General features: G+C 43.8%; 4 protein-coding genes and 1 pseudogene across 8 annotated transcripts; 1 reads left to right on the forward strand and 4 right to left on the reverse strand.

The window, feature by feature from the left end:
• Positions 1-5,478: 5,478 nt before the first annotated feature.
• LOC115735872 (NAC domain-containing protein 6) lies at positions 5,479-7,582 on the forward strand. The gene is made up of 3 exons (XM_030667300.2): positions 5,479-5,766; positions 5,869-6,134; positions 6,842-7,582. The coding sequence occupies exons 1-3, from the start codon at positions 5,601-5,603 to the stop codon at positions 7,298-7,300; spliced, it is 891 nt and encodes a 296-aa protein (XP_030523160.1). The 5' UTR covers positions 5,479-5,600; the 3' UTR covers positions 7,301-7,582.
• A 268-nt stretch (positions 7,583-7,850) lies between these two features.
• LOC115735873 (endochitinase) lies at positions 7,851-9,369 on the reverse strand. Of its 5 annotated transcripts, none has more exons than XM_048272492.1 (4): positions 9,236-9,369; positions 8,894-9,124; positions 8,614-8,764; positions 7,851-8,469 (listed from the first exon to the last, which is right to left on the reverse strand). In XM_048272492.1, the coding sequence occupies exons 1-4, from the start codon at positions 9,321-9,323 to the stop codon at positions 8,076-8,078; spliced, it is 864 nt and encodes a 287-aa protein (XP_048128449.1). In that variant the 5' UTR covers positions 9,324-9,369; the 3' UTR covers positions 7,851-8,075. The 5 variants fall into 5 exon arrangements, with proteins under 5 accessions (XP_048128449.1, XP_030523162.1, XP_048128448.1 ...); XM_030667302.2 differs by having other exon boundaries at positions 8,894-9,115; positions 9,230-9,361; XM_048272491.1 differs by having other exon boundaries at positions 9,224-9,359.
• A 7,685-nt stretch (positions 9,370-17,054) lies between these two features.
• LOC115735728 lies at positions 17,055-17,900 on the reverse strand. Its single transcript, XM_030667130.1, has 2 exons — positions 17,511-17,900; positions 17,055-17,423 (listed from the first exon to the last, which is right to left on the reverse strand). The coding sequence occupies exons 1-2, from the start codon at positions 17,898-17,900 to the stop codon at positions 17,055-17,057; spliced, it is 759 nt and encodes a 252-aa protein (XP_030522990.1).
• A 1,559-nt stretch (positions 17,901-19,459) lies between these two features.
• LOC115735727 lies at positions 19,460-20,326 on the reverse strand. Its single transcript, XM_030667129.2, has one exon. It carries the CDS (start codon positions 20,324-20,326, stop codon positions 19,472-19,474), a length of 855 nt encoding a protein of 284 aa, XP_030522989.2. The 3' UTR covers positions 19,460-19,471.
• Positions 20,327-21,999: 1,673 nt separating this feature from the next.
• On the reverse strand, positions 22,000-22,851 carry LOC115733523 (annotated as a pseudogene).
• Between the last annotated feature and the right edge of the window lie 1,196 nt (positions 22,852-24,047).

The following is a 24,047-nucleotide window of genomic DNA, read 5'->3' on the forward strand; positions in this document are numbered from 1 at the left end:
AGAAAAGAAAAAAAAATTCCATTTAACTATGGATCTGTAAGGTCAAGAAGATGCGGGGAAATTGCAGTGGAGGCCCCCACCACTGATGTGCTGTCCGTAAAGTTACTACCTCATCCGTCCTAGTGCGCTATTAGAATAAGGTTTTTCATTAGTTAAACAATTGACCTGAAAACGCGAATTGGACGATTCATAAATCCGGTCATATCGATACCTTACAAAATCGTACTGTCGTGTATTAAATACGCTTCGTATCGTAACCGGATTAACTCCTTTTGGACTTTGTGATTACGAAGTATCTAGAGATCATCGAAACTTAAGGCCAATCTCGCCTGTCTCCCAACAAAGCGGGCTGCAAACCTAGCGAATCATTTTATGTCGGTCTGAGGTCAGCCCTCAAGCTCCCCAATTCCTGCCAAATTATTTTTTCTTCCGTTGGAAGGAGAGAAGCACCACAAAGTCTTAGAAAAGCCTTAACTTCCAGCTTTCCGTTAAGCCTCTTAAGAATATGCCCGAATACGATAATCTTTTCATAATAAGTACGCTTCGCAAGTGTCTCGAAGGCGTCATGACGCTTGGTCATTAGAACACAGAACGGAAGACCGAATATTGGTGGAGTTTGATCGTGGTTACTTACTAGAAGCAATGGAAAGTCTGTGTTCTTCAGCCGATCATCATTTACCGAAGATTTTTTGTTGTGGGGGTGTGGAAGGAGACTCTATTTTGGGTCTCGAGGGAAGACTTCCAAGTCAAAGTATTCACAGAGAGAGAGAGAGAGAGAGAAGGCACGACAACGATGATTCGTCCCTTTGCCCCTAAGTTTCGTGACACACAATGAAATCAGCGTACGATAGAACGCGGAGTTGTCCAGGAACGTGATTCTGACAACCTAGGAAAAATTAAGGAAAATCCTAAAATGCCTTCCAACTTTTTTTTGCAGGACAAATTTTCAAGGGTGTGGTCCCAGACGGAATTTAAAAGATTTCTTCGGACAATGAGAAAATTGACCCGAGACGAATCAGTCCGCGGTTGCTGTATGGACTTGATTCGGTTCGATTGAGATGTTAAAACCGTAGATCACCAATCGATGTCATGCCCATTTGCCCCCCGCCCCCCACCACAAAAATCAATTTCACTTTTTGGTCGCCCCAATTGTAATCCCCGTGCTTTGGCTTTTGCTCTGGTATGGGTCGGTAAAATGTGTACGATCCCCACTTAGCGTTTTTTAATATTTGGATTTTCTCCAAAATTCTGCTACGAAGACGAAACCCGTTCAGAAGAGGAGGAGGCGTTTTGAGGGCTTTGGAGAGTGCCGATGTCCTCTCCAGCCTATTTCCATGTCTTGGAGTCTTGATGGGTGCACTAAGTAAATAGGGGACAAAAATTCGATAAATTCGGACACTCGATTATTTGTTTGGATGAAATGAAATATCGCTCTTTTTAAGTGATGGGTGAATAGAAATTCAGACAGATGATTATGTTTTGTATAGTGTTTTCGGAGGTTCGATCCGCACGAGATGGTGGGGAATGTTATTGAGAGGAGGCGCCTCCTCCGCTACCTCTCTATTGGCGACTTTAGCTATAGAAATTCGAGAGTCTTTTAATTAACGGGTTAGCGGAAGTTATGTTATCCGTTATGCTTGCCTACATGAGTCAAGTTGAATTAAGTAATCGAGAGGATATCGTTCCTTGAAATTTTAGTCATATTTGATTACTAAGGACAAGCGAGTCAATCAGGAATATCATACAGCATTTGGCTATAGATTTCCGAGACTTTTACCCAAAAACTTTGATTTTTTAGCCATGACTTCATTAAAGTATAGTACTTTGAAGTTGGAATTCTGCGATCTTTGGAGTTATTGTCTTCGTAACTAAATCATGGACGAGCGCCCGGGAAGCAACCATGAATCTTGGTTCGTTTCAAACGATCATCTTGTCTTTCGGTGTCGGTTCGAGGTGAAAAGGCGAAAGGTTCCGCTCCGGAACCGAACTCGAATTTAAGCGAGAGGCGTGAGAATGGGTTGTTACGCTAATTCTCCCTCGTCTGGCCAGTCAACGGCGGTCGTGCCCACCGCTTTCGCAGAGGATTCATGGTGCAAATGGTGTCGGCTTCGTCATCTTTTCCTCGTCAGTGGAAACAGGGTTAGCTGCAAAACGTGAATAGAATAACATTATTAAAGGGAGATGAGCACTTGTCGCTGATATTGCTGACCACGAATGGTGGCCGTTCTGTCGCTGTGGTCGTGAAGACGAGACTCCTGGCGTTCAGTGCGCGCGGCGGCGGCGGCGGCAGCGGCTGCGGCTTCCACCGCTTCATTGGGTTGAAACCCCGACTTGGTTCATTCACCAAGATTAACAAAACAGATTAAAACATCCTAATCTAGGCAAGAACAAAAGTGGGAAAAAAGGAGGAAAAAGAAAGGAGAGCTTCCATTGATGCCAAACACTGTTCATGGCAATAATCGATGCCAAACTACTTTTCTTGACGAGACACGGGCAATTGTTGTTTTGTCGGGTGTTCTAAGAATTCCGGACACAAACCCCGCTCAAAATAACATTGCGACTCCCATGCTTCAAGTATAATAGATGAGCATGGTTTTAAGGTATAATCGAAAATCAAGCCGATGAGCATGGGTCTATTTTTTAGATTAAAAATTGGGAAATAAGTTCCGACGAACTGATCTCTAAAATCTGAAACTAGGAACAAGTTTTTGTGTTTTTCTTATTTTATATCTTCACGCGATCATATGGTATTTCATTGCATCAAATCATGAGTGTGTAATCTAGAATCTCTAGTCCGAGCTTTCATTTCCAACAATTTTCATGATCAAGACTTTTACTTTATTAATGTTTCATACTATTTGTGTGTCTTAATATGAATTGTGATTTGTGAATTGTAACAACAAATAATGGTCGTTAGAAGTAGAGGTGTCAATATGGGTCTTCGACCCATATTTTAACTCACTTTTATTCATTTGGGTCAAATATAGGTTCGATAAACTTAAAAAATAGGTCAAATATGGGTCTAGGCCTACAATGCCTATTTAAATACGGGTTCTAACTTAACTCATTTTCAACCCATTTTCGACACGTGACGTATAACTTCGCAATATAACATTTATTCACTTGTAAACTGTCGCCCATTGCTCGCACGCCGTCGTCACTCGACTCCACCACCCACCCCCGCCGCCACCGTTGCCCACACGCCTTCATCGCTAGACTCCGCTGCACGCTCGCCATTGCCGTCCACCCGCTCGACTGTCGCCACCCACACCCCGTTGCCACCGCTCGCCCGACCAACGCCGCCACACGATGAGCACCGCCGCCACCGTCGCCCACCCACACCCCATTGCCACCGCCCGCCCGACCAACGCCGCCACCCGATGAGCCCACTAATTACCAAAAAGCCAACCGGTTCTCGTTGAAATTCGCGTAGAGTAGCAAGCCACCATTTCTTATTCGATGCGAATTGAGCAAAATGATCTCCTCCTTCACCCCCAAAAAGCGCCAAACTTGGCTGGGGCATTTCCAAGTTCGGCGCCAACCTCGCTTTGTTCTTCTTCTTCGTCCATGCGCTCAAGCATGTTCATTCGGTATTGCATCTCCCCGCTTAATTGTCTTCTCCCACCCGAGATCCGCGAACCATTGTTTGTCAACAACGAAATGGCAAATGTAGTGGCCACCGGATCGGGTCAAAGCTCACTGCTCTATCTTGGCAACGGATCTCTAGAGGACCGGGTGGAGAAGCCGAGGCCTTCCCGTTTCAGCTCAAAGTGCTGGGCTGCGGTGACAAAAGAAGCCCCAAGGCGATTTCCGGGAGAGCGAGGATTATTAGATGGGCGGTCGACGGCGGAAGTGCGGTTGGTTTGGTTCAAGTCTATAAGTAGTTTCATTTGTGTTGTGGAACCGGTGCTGGATTCAAATTTAGCTTGAAGGAAGGAGGGGATCGGCTTTTGATCGGTGCACTCACCGGAATGGCACTTCATCGATTGATGGGGTGATTACGGTGTGAAGACTCAAGAGGGTGATAACCAATCGCATTGTGCTGATCTTAATGAGATCAAGACCCCATATTAAGGACCCGAACGCTATCGAGATTTGCCTATGTAATCGTTTTGGGAATCTTTTTTTTTTTTTTTTTTTTTTTTTTGCAGCACATGGCGTAAGGGCAAGGAGCAGGCGGTTGAGGAGGTGGGTGAGTGGCAACGGTGGGCGGGCCAACGGTGGGGCGGCCAAGGTGGCTCCAAGCGGGCGCGCTACGGGGCAACGGGGGACGAGCCACGGTGGCCGCAGTAGGCGGGCCACGGTGGCGGTGGTGGGTGGTCTACGAAACAGTTTTAAACAAATATTTCATGATTTAATTAAATATATATGTATTTAAAATATACAAGTCGAATCGGGTTTGGGTCGGATTTGGATTGGGTCGGGTATGGGTCATAAAATTTGTACTACGTGAAAATGGGTCAAAACGGGTTAAATAGGTCAATATGGGTCGGACCATATTCAACCCGACCCAAATCCGACCAAACCCACCCATTTGACACCTCTAATTAGAAGTGATAATTTACTACAATCATTCAATTCAAAACACAAGTGAAAACCGGGTAGACTCTGAAACCGACATTGGAACATGTGACTTGATAGGTTTCGGATTTCAAGATATGCAAAGTAAGTTCCAGATTCTAAAAACTAAAAAATCGGTTACGACGGATAGGTTCCAAGTTCTAGGGAAAATTTAGAACGATTCTAAAACCGCTCATCCCTGTCAGGTATAAACATATCCTTCATGGAAACAAGGAAGTCTTTGTTCGCGCGCTTCGTTTCCTATGGCAATCCGATAGACGCATTGGCTAATTTTCCCCCCCCAAATAGAGCCGGCAACTATAATACGAGGCTTACGATCATGTTTTCTGGCCTCGAGACTTATGAACGTCACGAGAATTTCTTCTCATGGCTCGACGGCTGAAAGTTAAGATGGACGACAGTTCGATACGAGTGATCTCATACTTCTTAAAACCCGAGAATCTTGATCGCTCGCTCATACGGTGCCATTCTTGGGGTCGTTGACCCGTTAATCGAACTTAGGATCTCATCACGGAAGGAAGACTAACGCCATAATGACGATGAAAATCGACTTGTGCGGTGGAAATTTGCTTGGAAAGAAAAAAAAAGGGTCAAGCAGAATCCAAAAGTTCCATGCCCGTCACCATCATCCAGTTAAAGTCTGCGAGACTTATGATTCTTCTTAAGCGCGTGGGTTCCACAACGACGGGCAAAGGCAAGACTCCTAGGTCATCGCAAACTTCCAACGCTCCAGTGACTTCAGTTCTTGCCCGGGATCATCAGCACTTAGGAACGATGACCCGGTCATCCCTGTCCGAGCCCAAAAAAAAAAAAAGACTTGGAAAGTTTTTTTAAATTAGCCTACGAAACTTAGTTCGCTCCCTATATATACATCCCTGAACGATCCAGGAAGTGCAACGTCTTGCGCACAGTGTCCTTCGAGACGTAGACAGAGCGAAAACATAGGAAAAACAAAAGAGTTCTCACCCGCTTGCCCCCAGTGTGCAAACCCGAGAGTTGGCTGACGTGGCCCAGTACCGATGGAAGAGCCGACGCCGGAGCTCGAACTCCCAGGTTTCCGCTTCCACCCCACCGAAGAGGAGCTCCTCGATTTCTATCTCCGGAACATGATTTCCAACAAGAAGCTGCGGTTCGACGTGATCGGGTTCTTGAACATCTACAACTACGACCCGCGGGAATTGCCCGGTACGTGCAGCACGTTCCGCTATTTTATCTGATTACCAAAGAAGTATATTTTTGATCTTGCGCGTTCCTGAAGTTGAGATTAATTAATTTTTGATGGAACAGGACTGGCGAAGATTGGCGAAAGAGAGTGGTACTTCTTTGTGCCGAGAGATAGGAAGCACGGGAGCGGCGGTCGGCCGAACCGGACCACCAAGCACGGCTTCTGGAAGGCCACCGGCTCGGACCGGAAGATTGTGAGCCTGTCGGACCACAAGAGGGTACTCGGCCTGAGAAAGACCCTCGTGTTCTACGAGGGCAGGGCGCCGCGAGGAAGCAAGACAGATTGGGTCATGAACGAGTACAGATTGCCCGATGACTCATCGCCCAAGGTATACATCCTTTTTTTAATCCAACGCATGGAATTGGATTAGCATGTTCCCTATCTGTACGTTGCCATGGAAAAAACATGAAATGTACCTAATATTTCTGCCATTATCAATCTCGTAACACTTCCTTATCGACGAACCCCCCTGGGAAAACCAATGGGAAGAAACCGAAGAAGAAGAGAGAATGAGAAGCCAAAATGACTTGAAAGATGTACTGTAGTTTCCTCTTCCCTTGACTTTCCTGGAAATTGCCACTAGTCTAGGCTGGTCTTTGAAGCATTGATCCATGCCAGGAAGATAGTCCCAATTAACCAAACCAGGACCACTTAGGAACTTACTATGGAATTTCCAAGCCTGAAGCTGTAGAGAAGTTTCCTGGAAGTTCGTTGACGGTTTTGATACTTATTGTGGAAATAAAACAGGATTGCCTGGCCACCAAGTTTTTAAAAAACAAAAAAAAAGCTTTGATGATCCTGTTAATGTATAACACCTGACTTTGACTTCCCAAACTCATCGCCAAGAAAAAAAATTGAAGGGACATGAACCATTCACTTGATTCGACCGCGACGACCCGTAAATCCTAAGTCCTAAACCAACCAGATTATTGAATTCGATACAACTGTAACGAAAAGAAGGGTCAAGGCACCAGAGTCGATGTCGAAAAACAGAGGACGCATTTCTCATATGTCTCTCCATTGAAAATGTTGCAGGAAATGGTCCTGTGCAAGATATACAGGAAGGCCACCTCCCTGAAAGTGCTGGAGCAGAGAGCGGCGATGGAGGAAGGCATGAATAAGGCCGTCCCTACTGCCTCTGCTCACCCCTCTCCTCCATCTCCGTTCTCACCGATGGAGACCCCCTCGTCCTTCTCCACTCAGCCGTCAATGAACACGTCTAACATTGTGCTCAAGCAGGAACTACTGGAGGGAGAAGATGAGCAGGAAGTACAGGGTTTCATCACAAGCCCAGCACAAGATTATGACATGAACAAGGTGGTGACCAAAGCGTCGTCCTCTTCACTGCAAATGCCAACTGGGAAGGAGAAATTGCCGGAGCTGCAAGTGCCCAAGATGCCTGTGGACTGGACACAGGACAGCTTCTGGACTCAGTTCAACAGCCCCTGGCTTCAGAGCTTGAACACCCCTTACGCCAACATTCTGAACTTCTAATTCGTTGATAGACACGAGTTTAATTCAAAGCCCAGTGGTTCTAGATTGTTAAGAGTGTTCCACATCGCTTGTCTACGGGCACCCTCGAGTCAGACTTTCGGGGAGCTGCGCACGAATCACCTCTATCTAACAGTGTCGTCGCACAATGTTTATGCTCCAATAAGTGAGGAGCCTCTCATGCTTAGGTTAGTGCTAGGAAGAGCTCAGCTTGGCTGTACAATCCATCGTAACAACTTCTGTCGCGAATCGAATCAAATTGGGATTCCCTCCTTTTTCCCTTAATTTCATCGCTCAAGTTTGTCGAGAATAATTTACTCCTTTTCATTTTGGGCCAGAAGAAGCCTGCAACGAGGTGATCTCTATCGTCTAATTTTTCTCAGGCCCTGTGAAAACACCATGAGTCGATTCTTTCGCAAACTTTAAAACAGAGGAATTCACGAGATTATGAGGTGACAGCCCAGGTAGAAATTGCATTTGAATCTCCTAAAGCTCTGTTCGTGCATGTTCTTTGGTTTAGGCAAAGATCAGATAGCCCACAACGTAGCCAGCCAGACAAAGGAAGACCTTAAGCTTCTTTATTTCATAGGTTGTCTCATACACAACGAGTCACGGTCAACAAGCATGACTTTTCCTTGATCGGTTTAGCTCCTCACGTTATTGAGTATTTTATACGTCGTATCATCGCCAACCGCTAATCATGTGGATACCTATCCACAAAGCCCACATGATTAATAGTTGAGATGAACTTAGATTTGTGCGATCCGTGGACCGTAAGTTACATGGTGTCAACAAAGAGACCGGACCCGAACGGCCTCTGGCTGTAGCAGTCGAGGTTGTTGCCGTAGCCGACGCCGAGCACGTCGCAAAACCTCTTGTAGAACCCGATCCGGTCCTCCACCCTCGCGTCCTTCCCTCTCCCGCACTCAAGGCCTCCGTTGATGACGTTGGTCACGGCCCCGTACCCTGCGACCCGCCCTGCAGACTTGTCCGCCGCGGACGGGGTCCACCGCCCCGTGGTGACGTCGTGGCAGGACGGCTTGGGCGACTGCGCGGTCATCCAGAACCATATGGCCGTCTTGAACGAGACGACCGCGTCTGTCGCGACCAGGTCCGGGTTCTTGAGGAGGTCCGCTCCTATTGCCTTGCCGCATCTCCCGTAGTTGTAGTTCCTAAAGAGATCGGATCTTAGTTATTGCAAATGCTTGGAACGGTCGAGACAAGTAGACAAAGGCACATCTTAAAGTTCTCGACAACATTACAGCTAGTGATGGGCTAAAATTATGGGCCAATTACAAGGTGGTTGCAAAGGATACCATGAGAGCTGGATTGGCCCACGGCCGTAGTATTGCTTGCCAGGAGCACAAGGGTAGGTTGGATCAGGAGAGCAATAGGCGCTTGGGTTTTGTTCCTTCACATGGCAATATCCCCATGAGTATGGCCCGTCCGGTGCACTAGCCCACCCACCTGTTTCTCCAAAAGATAAGATAGCACGCTAAATCATGGTTTAATAGATTAATTACATCATCAGTAATACATAAAGAGTCCTTGGTTTACTTATCATTCTCATCGTAATTTTCTGCCGGAAGAACCCACCTGTCGTTTCATGGGATGTCTGTCCCAAGAAAGCCGCGATCTCCCGCTTGCGTGTGGCGGCATCACCGGTGGTTCCGAACGCCGGGAACGACTTGGCAGCCGCGACGAAAGCGTCGTACGTGTAGAACCCTTTGGCAGGGCATCCGGCGTCGTTCCTGTGCTTCAGCAACTGATTGAACGTATCTCTCGAGATGAGGCCACTAACGTCGCCCCCGATGCCTCCTCCGCCGCTGCATTGGCTCTGGCATCCGTCCGCACAATACTCACTCGTGGTGCCACACCACCCGTACTGGCTGCAGCACAGCCCTCCCGGGCACACCTGGCCGCCGGCTTGGCTGCCGCATTGCTCGGCGGAGGCGCCGCGGGTCAGGGCTGAGAGGAGAGAGAGAATCGCTAGGGTTTTGATCAGAAGCATTTTCTTGGTTTGCATGGATAGGTTCTAAGGAGTGCGTGAGGCGGCTAACGAATATATAGGAGGAGAAATTAATGTAGGAGCGACAAAAAAATTCTTTGTTTCCTTTTACATTATATCTCTCAATTAAGATTATAAAATATGCTTAGGCTTCACTTTTGTTAAAGCTTCTCGTCCTCATCTTGCTAACTTTTAAGAAAAAAGGGCACGTGGGCGGCTGTAAGAAAACACGTTTTGGCTTCATCTACATGAATGTCCTGAAGTCAAGAAATGTGGATAATCGTTGTGGACCTTAGAGCTTTTTCTTCCTGGTACAACTAACGAACATTAGCATTAACAACATCTCTACGATCCAACTTGAGAGTTTCCTTTGGTGATATATAGCCAATGTTAGTCCAACCCCTTTAAAAATTAAACCAATTTATCTTTTGTACGGTGATATACAAGAAAAATAATGGGATAAATTCGAAATCTCATGACCTTCAATCGAACAAGAAGATCGGTATTTTTACTCTTGAAACAACACATTATATATTAAACAAGTTAGAAATTAACATCTAGATCGTTCTAATAATATGAATCGTCTCCTAGATACTTTTGGCATAACATACCGGATATTGAACAAGTCGGAAACTAACATCTTGATCGTTCTTATGATACAAGTGGCCTCCTAGATCTATTAGCGCATCTGTCATCTATGACTTCAAGATCATGATCAAGATATAATATCTACAACTTGGAAAGTGGAAAGTACCCTCCTTGAATATCTTTTTTTTTTCCAAGGCATGCTTTTGATGAAAGAGGCTTTAACCACATATGAAAGTGGGGATATGCTCTGGTGAAGTGAGAATATGCTCGGATCTATCATTTGGTTCTCTTTTTATCATATCCGCTCCGGTGGAAAATAGTCGAGCCGAAAGTGACATATGATCGAAACAGTATCTTATTATGGCATTTCCCAGTCTCAAATATTTAAATATTAATTCACATTTTTCATTTAACAGTTTAAAATTTTAAAATAATTATTGATGGTTCCACAATATTATTCATGTTATCGAAAGATGAGATTCTGAATTCAAATTTTTTTCACTTTCTTTATTCGGTTATTTGAATTTTTAGAACAGTTGACAGTAATTTCATAAAATTATTTAAAAATTAAATTGCTTTTTTGATTTCGCAAGTTCATCAACTTATACTACATCAAACCAAATACATGTTAAAGCTAGGGTCATCGGCATCACGATTAATTTTCTTTTCTAAAAATCTAGAGCAGTTGATAGGATTTAAGCATATGATCTATGATGTCCGAGCTAAAAATCCCTCGACATCTCGATTAACTGCGCTATACCGTAGGACGAACTTTTCACTTTGTCCTGTCGGCCATACATCAAATGAGTATGATCTTAAAGTCGAACTAATTAAGAATGCTCCAGAAGTTATCTCTACAGGGATTAGCCTCAAAGTGCAATCATTGCACGATGCAATTGGACAAGGAATCATTTCAGCTACCCTGCCCACCCTAATCCTATAGACCTCCATGTGTCTTATACTCACCCGGCGAATGCATGCATACTTTATTGAGATGGGACATAAAGGAGAACCTGGTGGTTTCTAGGGACGCTTTGATCATTACAGCTTGGACCCATTCAAAAGTATAAATGTCAAAAGCAAGCTTTTTTCCAATCCTTATCCTTCCACGTACTTCCTAGGTCCCTCGTTAATTTCTCAGTCGGGGTCACCCGGGAACGTCACTGTCTTGTCAATCGCATGTTCGTGGTGTTCTGAAATCTGCCTTTGCTTTATTTATAATGGAGAGACTTTGAATAATGCGTGCCCGTTTTCGATTGGAACGACGATGTGGGGGTGGCGAAGCCTCCCATTCTTGACCATGGGCGACGACATTGGCTGTCATGAAACGCGATTTGGATCGGTCTAAAGTGAAAGATGTTGGTGCACACTGCATATCCTTTTATTCATGAGTATAGTCTAGGGGTGTACAATCGGATCGGATTTATCCGGAATTCGGATGGGCTCATCCGAAAAATAGGGTCGGAAATCGATTCTTATTCAAATCGGTCCGATTTCGGTTCCAATTTTTGGGAACCGGTTGAAACCGGTCCGGTTCTCGATTCTAGATGAACACCCACCCGGTTCGGTTTTAGAACCGATTTTTAGTTACTTTTAAAAAAAAAGAAACCCTAATGTAGTGTCCAAATAATTATAATTTTGATTTTATGCTCGTGGTGTTTGAGTTTTTCTCGTGTTGGTTCATGCGCGCTTAATGTGGTGTCTTTTAGCATGTTATTTGGATCCTACAATTTCACTTCTTTTTTAATGGTTACAATGAAAATTGAAGTGTGATAGAAAGACTTGCACTATATTAATTCAGCGTTCTAGAGAATCATGTTACTTTTAATGGATTGTAACTTTTATTTTTTATATCGGGGTTTGTTGCTTTTGGTGGATCATACTATTATTATTATTATTATTTTTTTTGGATTGTTGCTTTCAGTGTATTATAATTTTTGTTGCTCATTTCATCGATACTCGTATTATTTTAATGAAAAAAAAAGGAAAATAGGTTCTCGGGTATACCTTGAAACAGGATCGAAAAACAGGGTCGGTTCCAAAACAAGTTCCAAGACAAACGGGATCGATTCTCGGTTCCAAAAATTGGAAATCGGTTATAACATGGTCGGTTTCGGGGTCTAGATTTGGACTCGGCTCACCCGACCTATGCTCACCCCTCGTATAGTCTAATTATTATCGAATATTATAAAGCAGAGGTACCCTAAAAAGAAAATTTTTATATCCATCATTGTCGTTTGGACTAATATGAGGAAGTAGTCCTTGGACATTATTATAGTTGTTGTCAACCTATGGGATGGATGTGCTTGCTTGCAGTCTTGTCCGAGGACTACTTCCTCCCACCTTTCGATTCATTAATGCACTCATGAAGTGGGATAAATCGATGAGTGTTCGTAAGGAAGAGTGTTTTGGGGGAAATTTACTGAGCATATACAATAAAGAAATGTTCGATTTTCAAATCATTTATTGCGCATAGAAAACAAGTAACATCTTCTTATTTCGTATCTTAACAAAGTGCCCCATGGGCACTCGTTAATAAGATCTCATTAGTAAAATTATTTTGATAGAAGCAAGAGATTTGAACTACTGGGTATTCTAGATTCACAAAGCTCGTAATGAGATGAGGTTAACATGTTAGATGTTACCGGTTATAGAGGACACAGAGGACGAGATTTTAGTCTTATCATGTGCATTTCATTGAAATTATCTTCTCCCAGACAGATGGAATCTTGACAGCTCTGGTTTGTGTTCTAAACTTAAGAATTCAGATTCCTTCCTTCATTAATAACCCAATTGAAACACACAAACCAACACGGTTGAACTGCATATTCCATTTAACTAAGAAAATTCAAAACTTTACAACATGAAAATCATCAAATTTGTTCTCTTTCCCTCTTTGACTGTATTATGTTGCAGTGATTCAGTAACTGAACTGGCGATTTGTTCATCATCTTGAAGTCTGCTATAGTCAGGATTTTGAACTTGTGAGAATTCATCCCCAAAGCAAAAACATGTAACAGATAAGAGACATGATCAAGATATGTATTCTCTCACAATGTAATGCTTTCCTTTACAAGATTTCCTACTATCTCATTGTTGTCAAGATCTTCATGAACTAATAATGGTTGAGGATGTTGACAACTGATGCTCTGGTTCTGATTAAGCGTCGGACAACAAATTCAAGTTCTTCCCCCCAAGATCTTGAATGGTTAGCTCCAATTGTCTCAGCTCATTTTGTATGCCTTTGTGTTGGGATTATCCCATATCGATTGTGAAAGGGGCTGGTAATCAATTTATAAGTGTGAGGAAAAGTCTTATCCTTTGAGTTAGCCTTTGAAATGAGAGAGATCCAAAACCGTCTAATATTGATATTAGAGTTCAAATTACTAATAAGTCTAGACCCAACAGTCACATATACAGATTGTCGCTGCCTCCGACCCATTCGATCTGCACATCGATTTCCAGTTATTGTGGCCGATGAAGGCTTGCAGCACAGCTGGTAAATCAGGAGCCAGCACCCCCTCCTGCACCCCCCAGGGGGGACTGGCTGCAGGTAAGCCAGCGTATTCCCACCTCCTCCGGGAAGACAAATATGGGAGGAGGAACTGGGCATTCGCCCGTAAAGAGCTTCTTAACCGGGCATCCACCTTTTCAGACCACCTTTTCAGATTCGCTGAGCACAGTGGCTTCTTCCTCACAAATGACCCGCATGGAGGAGTGCATCAATTTCGAAAACAAGGACCGGACGCATTGTTTTGACAGTGCTTTATTTTTGCGTGTATGAAGGAAAACAAGGATTCGAACACTGCAACAGTGACCGGTTCAACTTGTCTTAGCATTCTAGATGTGGCTAGTGTCTTGCTGTCGAAAGAAGAAAAGGTGCAATTGCTCTAAGTCCCTCGGGGACTTGTTGGCTACCTTTTTGGCCTTGATCCTAGAGGCTAAGGGGTGAATGAAAATCATCCTGTTTGAGATATAGATTTCTGGCTAGACATAATTTTTTCTATTTCTGTTTCTGAATGAGTTTTTAAGTAAAAAAATACGTTTGATAACGACATAAAATTTTTTATTGTGAAATAAAAGTTCGGCCGGTAGGTAAGCAACGGCGGTGGTGATCGGCGAAGGCAGTGGAGGTCGCCGACGGTGGTCGGCCGAGGTGGCCGCTTGCGGTGGGAGATGGTGGTGGTGGTGGAGGTTGCCGGTGGTGGCGGTGGCCGGCAATAGTGGCCGGCGGTGAGTGGCAGCCGGTGGTGATCGACGATGGCGGCCGGTAGTGGCGGCGGTGGGTGGTGGTGGTGGCCGGGGTTGGTCGAAAGAGGTCACCGGCTGCGGGTGGCGATGGGTGGGGTGAGGCGACGGCCGATGGTGAGGCGGGGGCTAAATTTTTATTTCTATTTCTCCGAAAAGTAAAAAAAAATTATTTCTCATTTCTCTTTCAAATCTATTTATGAAACAGAAATTTGTTTCATAAATAGAAAAATAGAATTACATTACCAAACAAGTTTTTATTCCAAACCTATTCTAAAAATAGGTTTGGAACAAAAACAGAGAAATTGAATGGATTTCATGCACGCCCTAAGGGCCCGCATGAAAACACTTCAGAAATTTCATTTCTCTACCAAATGCCCATATGGCAGAGAAATGCGTTTGATAAAAACCCGATCGAAGTAGAACTCCGTTTGGTAAAAAAATTGACTTATGGTAGGATTTTTGGCCAATTTTGAGAAGTAAAAAATTTTAACTTCTCGGCTCCAGAATCATTTCTTGGACCACATCCGCCTCCGCCGACCACTCTTGCTGCGACCGCTGCCCGCCTGCCACCGACCACCGCCCACCCACCGCGGCTGGCCACCAACCACCTCTGCCGCCTACCGCGGCCGTTGACCACCGTCGCCGCCTACCACGGCCGCCAGCCGCAGCCGCCGCCAACCACCCCCCCTTGCCACCGCCCGACCGCCGACCACCGAAGCAGAGCACCGCCGTCGCCGCCCGCCGTTGCCATCCCCTCCTCTCTCGGCCGCTGCCGCTACAACCCACCGCCGCTACGGACCACCGCCTCCCACCAACCGTCGACTACCACCACCCGTCAACCATAGCCGCCGAAGATTTTGTTAATAATGTTTCAAAAGTATAAATTTTCAACTGTTACCAAACAAATTTTTCTTATCAGAAGTCAATATGGAACAGAAGTATAAAAATTAACTTATACTTTTGAGGAGAAGTAGAGAAATCAACTTTTGATCAGAAGTTGATTTCTCATAGAGAAGTGTTACCATGCGCGCCCTAAATACTTCTCAACTTCCTAGACCCGTCTCCTATTCATTGCCTCTCTTGCGACACGATATCAACTATAGCTTTTGAGCTTGCTCTTTGGTCTACATCTGATTGAGCGGGTGTGGCAACCAGCAGTTTGATTTGCAGGAAGGCGAGCCATTTTTCTCTCTCAAATGTATGTATCTCTCTATACGTCGTTGTATGGTTTGAGACAGGACGAACCTCCTTCTCTTCGCAGTTGAATGATCGGAAGCATTATTCTATTAGAATTCGGGCAACATCTCATCAATTTCCTTGCAGTGTTGCCTACCAGCAGGCTTTCACCCACATCACACCCCACTAAACAATTGTCCAGAGCCAACGAAGCATTCATGGAAGTAACATATTTGTGAAATGATCCGAAAAGTATGCGATGCACGAGCAAGTCAGCAACCTTGTCTTCTATGACCAGACACAGCAGATTCCTGCATTCACCAGACTCATTAGCTTGTAACTATTCTTCTTGTCCGAAAGGGAACATCTTGGTGTCAGAGATTTGAATCTGTCCGTCGCCCTCGTGCCAATAAATTAGTCCTATGAGATCAATCAAATCTCAAGAGACAGCGACCGTGTGGTGCTCAATTCTTCGTGCTTGAATGGAGTCCAAACAATTTTCATTTGATCAAAGAGAGTACGTCGGCGATGTTTATGCGGCGTCTCCTTCCCGCTGAGATACCAGCTCATCTTTAAGTCACCTGAACATAACTTAACAACAGAGGACTGTTGGCAATAATTGTTCTACATCCAGAGCAGCGAAATGGATAAAAATAAGTTTGCGCACGAGCGGCATTAATGGTGAAGTTGTTCCGCGATTAGATTAGATAGACGTAGAAAACAAGTAGAAAATTGTTTTCTCTGCACTTGTTTATCTCATTTCGCCTGCTTATATCAGAGAATGCCGGCCCACGACGAAGTTGATTCCCCCCATCCAGCTCATCCTGCTGTTCCTGAGAAGACCATCTTAATGTAGGCATGTGACATAATTCCATGAAGCTGACATTTTCTCTGTATTGCAAACGTCTATACTTCATCTGAATATTTGGCAAAGCATGTGAATATTGTATCCTTTTTCCTTGGTTTTCTTCTGATAATGTTCTCGCTTGTTGGCTTATGCGATGCTGCTTGTTGCCTTCAAATCCATGTTCATAACTTTTTTACCTTGCACAACCTGACCATCCATAACCTCTGTTTTACCGATCTTCTGTTTTACACTACAGAGGTACTTGTTAAGTCTCAGTGGTTTCTTCTTAAGCTAGGATGGACCAAATGTCTCTCGGACATCAGTCTCTTTTTTGTTTGCATACTTAAATAGATCATAAGTTTCTGTAAAAGCTGTAATAACTTTCACCCGGTGCCTGGGAGATGGTGTTTGGATCCTTCAGGAATCAAGATGACCTGAGATTTGGTTCTTTTATTATAGTTTGCGGTAAATATTAAGATTGTTCAGATTACAACGTTGACCTTTCTTCTGTAATTGATATTGATGCAATGGTAAGTCCCATGAAACCGACATCTTAGTCACCCATTACTGAAAAATGATGATCACCTGAGATTTCATTCATCTTGTCGAATTAAGGTAAGCACTTTGGAGGAAGGACAACATCAATTTTTTGTGCATTGTTGGTTTGATAGAGTCATTCGACACAGGATTTCCCCGTGCAATCAATCGTTTAGTTATCAAATGCTTCAGCGAACGGAGAAAAGAAACATGTAAAGTGAGGCAATCTAGTTTGGCAGCAGATCTGATTTGCATTGATTTGTGTTTGAGTTGTACACAAGTAATTCACCAAAAATATGTACTATACATATGCTGGACACTACTACATCCTAGGATTCATGAATTGCCAGCTAGTGGTTGAGGATATTGAGTAGGGACACTCGGGTTTTGATCAAGCGCCTGATCAGGCGCTCGACTTCTTCTTCGAGGTCCTGAATGCTGGACTCGGTCTCTCCCACTATTTTCTGCACGTATTCCATTTGGATCGGTTTTCCATTCTTGTGGCTTAGGAGGTTGTGAACGGCAAAATCCACCTTCTCTAGCTCGCTGTTAGATGCTCTCTCATCAGCTGCCACTCGTCTGGAATGAATCAACTTGCCGAAGAAAGAGCAGCTTCTCGACTTTCCATGTACCAACAATGTCAACAATGATTCAATTGACCTGAGAGCGACTTCCTCCGCTTCTCTTAACATTGAAACTGTTGTCATACGGCTTTGACCCTTAGAAGAAAAGGTCGATATGATCTTCAAATTTTTCAAGCAGTTTTGAATTGTCTTCTTTGCTTTCTTCCTTGAGGTCAAGTATGCCTCGGCCTTGTTTCTCAGTGCCACGTCATTGCCCCATCTCCTACGCAACGTGGATTGTAGTTCCTGCATGTTTTCCTTCGTCTGCGTTATGACATCTTTTCCGGTAGTGCACAAGTCCAGGAGACTGAGGGATCTCTCGAGCACCTCTTCGCAGCCCTCTTGAACCAAGGCATGTTGGGTGTCTGGAAAGAGAAGCAAGTCTTCGACAGAGTCGTAGAAGTCCACGACACTGCTCATCGTGTGGCTCACCGATGAAAATGAACATGCGGTGGCTTCGGAGCTCCTGATCCTCCTCAGGTGCTCCTCCGCTTGAGGAATGAGTGGGTTTGGCTTCGAAGGCAAGCTCACCGAGCGAGCGTGAAAGTGGGATTTCGGGTTTGGTGAAGCCATTGTATGAGAGGCGGTCTTGCTACTGAAATGTTTCAGAGGCAATTGGATTGGGTTGCCTTATCCTGGCCGTGGCAAGACTCTATATATGTATATATGCAAAAGAAAAGAAGGGGAGGCAATGGGAATCAAAGTTCCTAGAATCAATGAGTCCCTAACATGATTTTGAATTGGATTCCAGCGCTTTGTTCACCGATGTTTGCGCAGTGTCCCCCACAACCCTTCTCATTTTCCAATGAATTAGAGACTAATTAACACAAGCTCAGTATCGTATTGCAGAGAGTGCTGCATATGAAAACTTTGCACAATCGGCGCTACGACCTTGTCTCGCCTCTCAATGGACAAAAAAGAATTATGCTAACATGTTGGATCCTACATTATAATGCTCGACAAATAGCCACAAAAGGAATACTGAATTCATCATGCATCAAGCGCTGTTGAATGAATCTAATTCGGTTAAAACGTCACATGGGCGATGTTCATGCGTTGTCTCCTTCCCATGACATACCAGCTCATTTTCAAATGACCAGACCAGATGCAGCAGCAGAGGAACTCTTAAGAGACATTGTTCAGCAAAATGTGCTGCAGAAAGATAAAATTAACTTCATGCACGAGGGGCTTTAATGATAAAAGACTAGCATCATTCGAGAGATGTAGGATATTATTTTCCCTGTACTTCTTTATTTTATTATTTCTGCCTTGCATCCATAATTGCTGACAAATTATCGTGAATGCGTAAGCCAGGGAACATTAGGAATTCCAGTTCCTTCTGTCCAGCTCATCCTGCCATTCCGGAGAGTACTGTGATAATGCAGGCATGTGAAATAATTCCACGGAACTAATGTTTTTCTCTGTATTGCAAGTGCCTGTATCCGTATGACTATTTAGCAAGTAAAACAAATGTGTCACCGTTTTTTCTTTGGTTTTCTTTGATAGTGATTCTGCTGGCTGGCTTACTGCTTAGCAGTCAGCGATGTCTCCTTGTTGCCTTCTAATCCAGGATTATACCTCATTGCTTCTTTTCTTGTAGTCTGACTATCCATAACATGAACTTAATGATTTTGCACATCTGCTTATTCATGCTGCAGAAGTATCTCGCAGACATCGGTCTGTTCCTTGTATATATGAGTCATAACATTCATGTAAAACCTGCAACACTGCGTCTGATGGTGTTTGGCACCTTCACGAATCATTGGTTAGATGAGGTTTTATTCTTTTTCAGGGTTTGATGGAACATTTAATGTTCAGTTATAATGGATGTAAAAATAAGCCAATTCAACCAATATCTTAGTTACCGATATTCCGCCAATCATCTCAGATTTTGTTCTTCTCATGAAATCAAGATAGCCACTTTGTAGGAATGATGACATTAAATATTTTCATTTTGTTAGTATTGATTGGATATTCAGACAACAAAATGCATGTCAAATGAATCAGCATGAGGAGAAGAGAAGCAAAAAAGAAGGGAAGCAAATTAATTTGGCAAAAGATCGGATCTGTTATATTTGTATCTATTTGAGTTGTATACAAGCAGTACCACAAATGTCTCAACCAAGGATTCATGGCTTCTCAGACTAGTGGTTGAGGATATTGAGGAGGGACACTCGAGTTTTGATCAAGCGCCTGATCAGGCACTCCATCTCTTCTTCGATGTCCTGAATGTGGGACTCGAGTTCTGCCAACACTTTCTGTACATGTTCCGTTTGAATGTTACTTGCTTTTCCAATCTTATGGCTTAGGAGGGCATAAATCGCAGCGTCCACGATCTCTAATTCGCTGTGGGACGCTCTCTCATCAGCCGCCACTCGGTTGGAGCGCATCCACTTGGAGAAGAAAGAGCAGCTCGTCGACTTTCCGTGTACCAATGTCAACAACGATTTGATCATCTTGAGAGCAACTCCCTGCGCTTCTCTTAACATGGAAACCATTGTCACACCGCTTTGATCTGCAGAAGAGATGGTTGATTTGATCTTCGAATTTTTCAAGCAGTTTTGAATTGTCTTCTTTGCTCTCTTCCTAGAGGCCAAGTATGCCCTGACCTCGATTCTCAGCGCCAGTTCATCGCCCCGTCTCCTGCGCAACATCGATTGTAGCTCCTGCACAGCTTCCTTTGTCTGCGCTACAACATCTCTGCCAGTGCTACAAATGTCCAGGAGACCGAGGGAACTCTCAAGCACCTCGTCACGTCCCTCTTGAACCAAGGCTCGTTGGGCATGTGGCAAGAGAAGCGAGTCATCGACAGAGGCGTAAAAGTCCTCAAGGCTGCTTATCATGCGGTGCACCGATGAAAAGGAACTGGTGGTGGCTGCTTCCGAACTGCTGATCCTCCTCATGTAATTCTCTGCTTGAGGAATGAGGGGGTTAGGCTTGGAAGGCAAGCTCACAGAGCGAGCATGAAAGTGGGATTTCGGGTTTGTGGGTGAAGCCATTGCCTGATAGGTGATCTTGTTACCAAAATTTTCTCAAAGGCAATAGAATTTGGATCGCCTTCTCCTGGCCGTGGCAAGACCATGTTTATATGGAAGGAGAGAAGGGGAGGCAGAGGGAATCAAAATTCCTAGACTCAATGTGTCCTAGCATGATTTTGAATTGGATCTGATGCTTTGTTCACCGATGTCTGCGCAGTGTCTCCCACCACCCCACTCACTTTCCAATGAATTAAGAGACTAAATTAGGATCAACTCATCTCATCATTAGAAAATGATTGCACGAGTGGTGCGAGGACGCTGTCTCACCTCTAGAGGAATAAAGCAAGGATGCTTAACTTGTTTAAATCTACATAATACTGCATGATTCAGGAAGGCTACTTAAACTATTCTGCATTATTGTATAGCTACAGAAGGGAGAATTTCTTCTGCGAAATGGTGATGAGCAAGTGTTGCCACCTATCTGGTCAAGGGTACACAAGATGTGAAGGAATACTTTCTTTAAGGTGCCTTCTGCTGAGGCTATGATAAGCAATAACCATGTAGGAAAGAAGAATTAAACAAAAGGTTAAAAAAAAAAACTTCACTCCGATAAATTACAGGCAGGCTCGAGAAGGGGCTTGCCTGTGTACCGGCGATTGCTGATCTCGAATTGACGTATCATCGGATATCCAACATAACTTTACATGGTTTTGGCTTTCATTCCAGTGTACTTTTACATGGTTTAGCTTTAACTCTGACTCTAATGTAGTTCGGTTCACCTGCTGGGGGAGCAAATTTAGCAAGACTGCAATAAGAACAGTAGTAACAGAAAACTGATATCAACACAAAGTACTTTCATTGCTTTAGTTGGTTTCTGCTCATTGCCTACCAGAAAAATTTATGTTATTACTCTGGTCATTAATACCAACAAAATTGTTGCCTTGATTATATGCCACAACAGAGCCAAATTCTTTTCCTTTTTATCCTCCTAATCTCATTCCTGGATAATTTGTCGGCTTTTCTCGGGTGATAATATACTCGAGAAGTGCTTAATCATATACACATAAAAGCTAGTCAGAACTTGGAATGAGATGGAACCGATGTAATATCTCATGTGATATCTCAGATATTAATGCTGATAAGATAGAATGGCCCGAATGTCTCTCGGACCTCGGTCTCTTCCTTGTACAACATAGATCATGAAATTCCTGTAAAATCTGCAACACTGGGTCAGAAGGTGTTTAGCACCTTCGCTAATCATTGTTTGGAAGAGATTTTATTCTTTTTCAGAGTTTGATGGATAACAACATTGTTCAGATTAAAACATTTAACGTTCCGCCAATGGTAAGTGACGTAAAAATAAGACAATTTAACCGGCAATTTAGTCAACGATATACTGGTAATCATCTCAGTTTCGTTCTTCTCATTGAATTACGATAGCCACTTTGTAGGAATGATGACATCAAATATTCGCGTTATGTTAGCTTGATAGGATATTCAGATAACAAAATGCACGTCAAATGAATCAGCGAAAGAGGAAGATAAGGAGAAAGATGTGAAGCGGCTTAGTTTGGCAGAAGATTGGATCCGTATCAGTTTGTACTCTTTGAGTTGTATACAAGTAGGACAACAAAAATCTGTACTACAAATGTGCTAGACATTTCTATACATCCTAGGATTCATGACCAATTAGACTAGTGGTTGAGGATATTGAGGAGGGACACTCTAGTTTTGATCAGGCGCCTGATCAGGCGCTCCATCTCTTCTTCGAGGTCCTGAATGTGGGATTCAAGTTCTGCCAACACCTTCTGTACATGTTCCATTTGGATGTTGCTTGCTTTTCCACGCTTGTGGCTTAGGAGGGTATCGACCGCAGTGTCCACGATCTCTAGTTCGGTGTTCAACGATCTCTCATCGGCCGCCACTCGGTTGGAATGCATCAACTTGGAGAAGAAAGAGCGGCTGGACTTTCCGTGTACCAATGTCAACAAAGATTCGACCATCGTAAGAGCAACTCCCTCCCCTTCTCTTAACATGGAAACCATCTTCAAACAGCTTTGATCCGCAGAAGAGATGGTTGATTTGATCTTCAAAACTTTCAAGCAGTTTTGAATTGTCTTCTTCGCTTTCTTCCTGGAGGCCAAGTATGCCCCGATCTCGTTTCTCAGCGCCATTTCATCGCCCCGTCTCCTGCGCAATGCCGATTGTAGCTCCTGCACAGTTTCCTTTGTCTGTGCTACAACGTCTTTGCTGGTGCAGCAAATGTCAAGGAGACCGAGGGATCTCTTGAGCACCTCGTCCTGTCCCTATTGAACCAAGGCCTGTTGGGTATGTGGCAAGAGAAGCGAGTCATCGATGGAGTCGTAAAAGTCCACGAGACCACTTATCATGCCGCTCACCGATGAAATTGAACAGGTGGTGGCTGCTTCTGAACTCCTGATCCTCCTCAAGTGATCCTCTGCTTGAGGGATGAGTGGGTTAGGCTTGGAAGGCAAGCTCACAGAGCGAGCATGAAAGTGGGATTTCGGGATTGCTGGTGAAGCCATTGTCTGAGATTTGATCTTGTTACTGAAATTTTTTCAGAGGCAATTGAATTTGGATAGCCTTCTCTTGGCCGTGGCAAGACCACAGATATATATAAAGGAAAGAAGGGAGGCAAAGGGAATCAAAATTCCTAGACTCCATGTGTCCTAACGTGATTTTGAATTGGATCTGAATTCTTTGTTCGCCGATGTTTGCACAGAGTCTCCCACCACCCTGCTCATCTTCCAATGAATTAAGAGACTAAATGTGGATCAACTCATCTCATCATAATCTCAACAATGTATTGCAGCATCGAAAATTATTGCACGAGTGGTGCTAGGACACTGTCTTGCCTCTAGAGGAATAAAAGAATGGTGCTTGACTTGTTTAATCCTCCATAATAATGCATGATTCAGGAAGGCTCATTAAACTAGTATGCACTATTGTATTAATCATAGAAAGGAGAACTTCTTTTGTCAATTGGTGATGAGCAAGTGTTGCCACATTTCCGGTCGAGGGGACACGAGAGCTGAGGGAATACTTTCTTGAAGGCACATTCTGTCAAGACTATGATCAGTAATAACTGTGTAGGAAAGAAGAATTAAACAAAAGGCCATACAAAAAAAATCATTCGGATGTATTACGGCCGGGCTTGAGATGTAGCTTGCCCATGTACCGGCAATTGTTGATCTCAAATTATGCGTCATTGGGTATACAGCACAAATTTACTCGGTTTCATCTTTAAATATCCAGTGTACTTTTACATGGTTCAGCTTTTTAACTCTGATTCCGATGTAGTTTGGTTCGTGTGTTGAGGGAGCAAAGTTGGCTTGAATTAGATGCCGCGGGAACAATTTGACAGAAAATTGATATTTACACAGTGATTTTATTGCTCTAGTTGGTTTCAATTCACTAACTACCAGAAGAATTTCTGCTATTACTCGGGTCATAATGCCTAATAAACTGTTGTAATTGATTAATATGCAACCAAAGAGCCAAATTCATTTCTTTTTTTATCCTCCTAATCTTGTTTCCTGGATAATTTATCCGTTTTTCTCGACCAATAATGTACATGAGAAACTGAGTCAGAACTCAGAATGAGATGGAACTGATATGATCTGCTGATTGGTGATTCCATGTGTAAAAGCCATCTGTTGAGCAAGTCGTTATGCATACATAATATATGATCAGGCATAAAAATGTTATGGTTCTACAGTTA

Source organism: Rhodamnia argentea, chromosome 11, assembly GCF_020921035.1.
Source record: "Rhodamnia argentea isolate NSW1041297 chromosome 11, ASM2092103v1, whole genome shotgun sequence".
Taxonomy (NCBI): domain Eukaryota; kingdom Viridiplantae; phylum Streptophyta; class Magnoliopsida; order Myrtales; family Myrtaceae; genus Rhodamnia; species Rhodamnia argentea.

Excerpts from the sequence above, each read along its gene's own strand:
- LOC115735872 (XM_030667300.2), top strand. The coding sequence starts at position 5,601 with ATGGAAGAGCCGACGCCGGAGCTCGAACTCCCAGGTTTCCGCTTCCAC. Across the intron at positions 5,767-5,868 it reads CGACCCGCGGGAATTGCCCG|GACTGGCGAAGATTGGCGAA; the intron begins GTACGTGCAGCA and ends TTGATGGAACAG. Across the intron at positions 6,135-6,841 it reads CCGATGACTCATCGCCCAAG|GAAATGGTCCTGTGCAAGAT; the intron begins GTATACATCCTT and ends AAAATGTTGCAG.
- LOC115735873 (XM_048272489.1), bottom strand. The coding sequence starts at position 9,323 with ATGCAAACCAAGAAAATGCTTCTGATCAAAACCCTAGCGATTCTCTCT. Across the intron at positions 8,765-8,893 it reads GACATCCCATGAAACGACAG|GTGGGTGGGCTAGTGCACCG; the intron begins GTGGGTTCTTCC and ends TTGGAGAAACAG. Across the intron at positions 8,470-8,613 it reads GGGCCAATCCAGCTCTCATG|GAACTACAACTACGGGAGAT; the intron begins GTATCCTTTGCA and ends CGATCTCTTTAG.
- LOC115735727 (XM_030667129.2), bottom strand. The coding sequence starts at position 20,326 with ATGGCTTCACCCACAAACCCGAAATCCCACTTTCATGCTCGCTCTGTG.
- LOC115735728 (XM_030667130.1), bottom strand. The coding sequence starts at position 17,900 with ATGGCTTCACCAAACCCGAAATCCCACTTTCACGCTCGCTCGGTGAGC. Across the intron at positions 17,424-17,510 it reads CACTGAGAAACAAGGCCGAG|GGTCAAAGCCGTATGACAAC; the intron begins GCATACTTGACC and ends TTTTCTTCTAAG.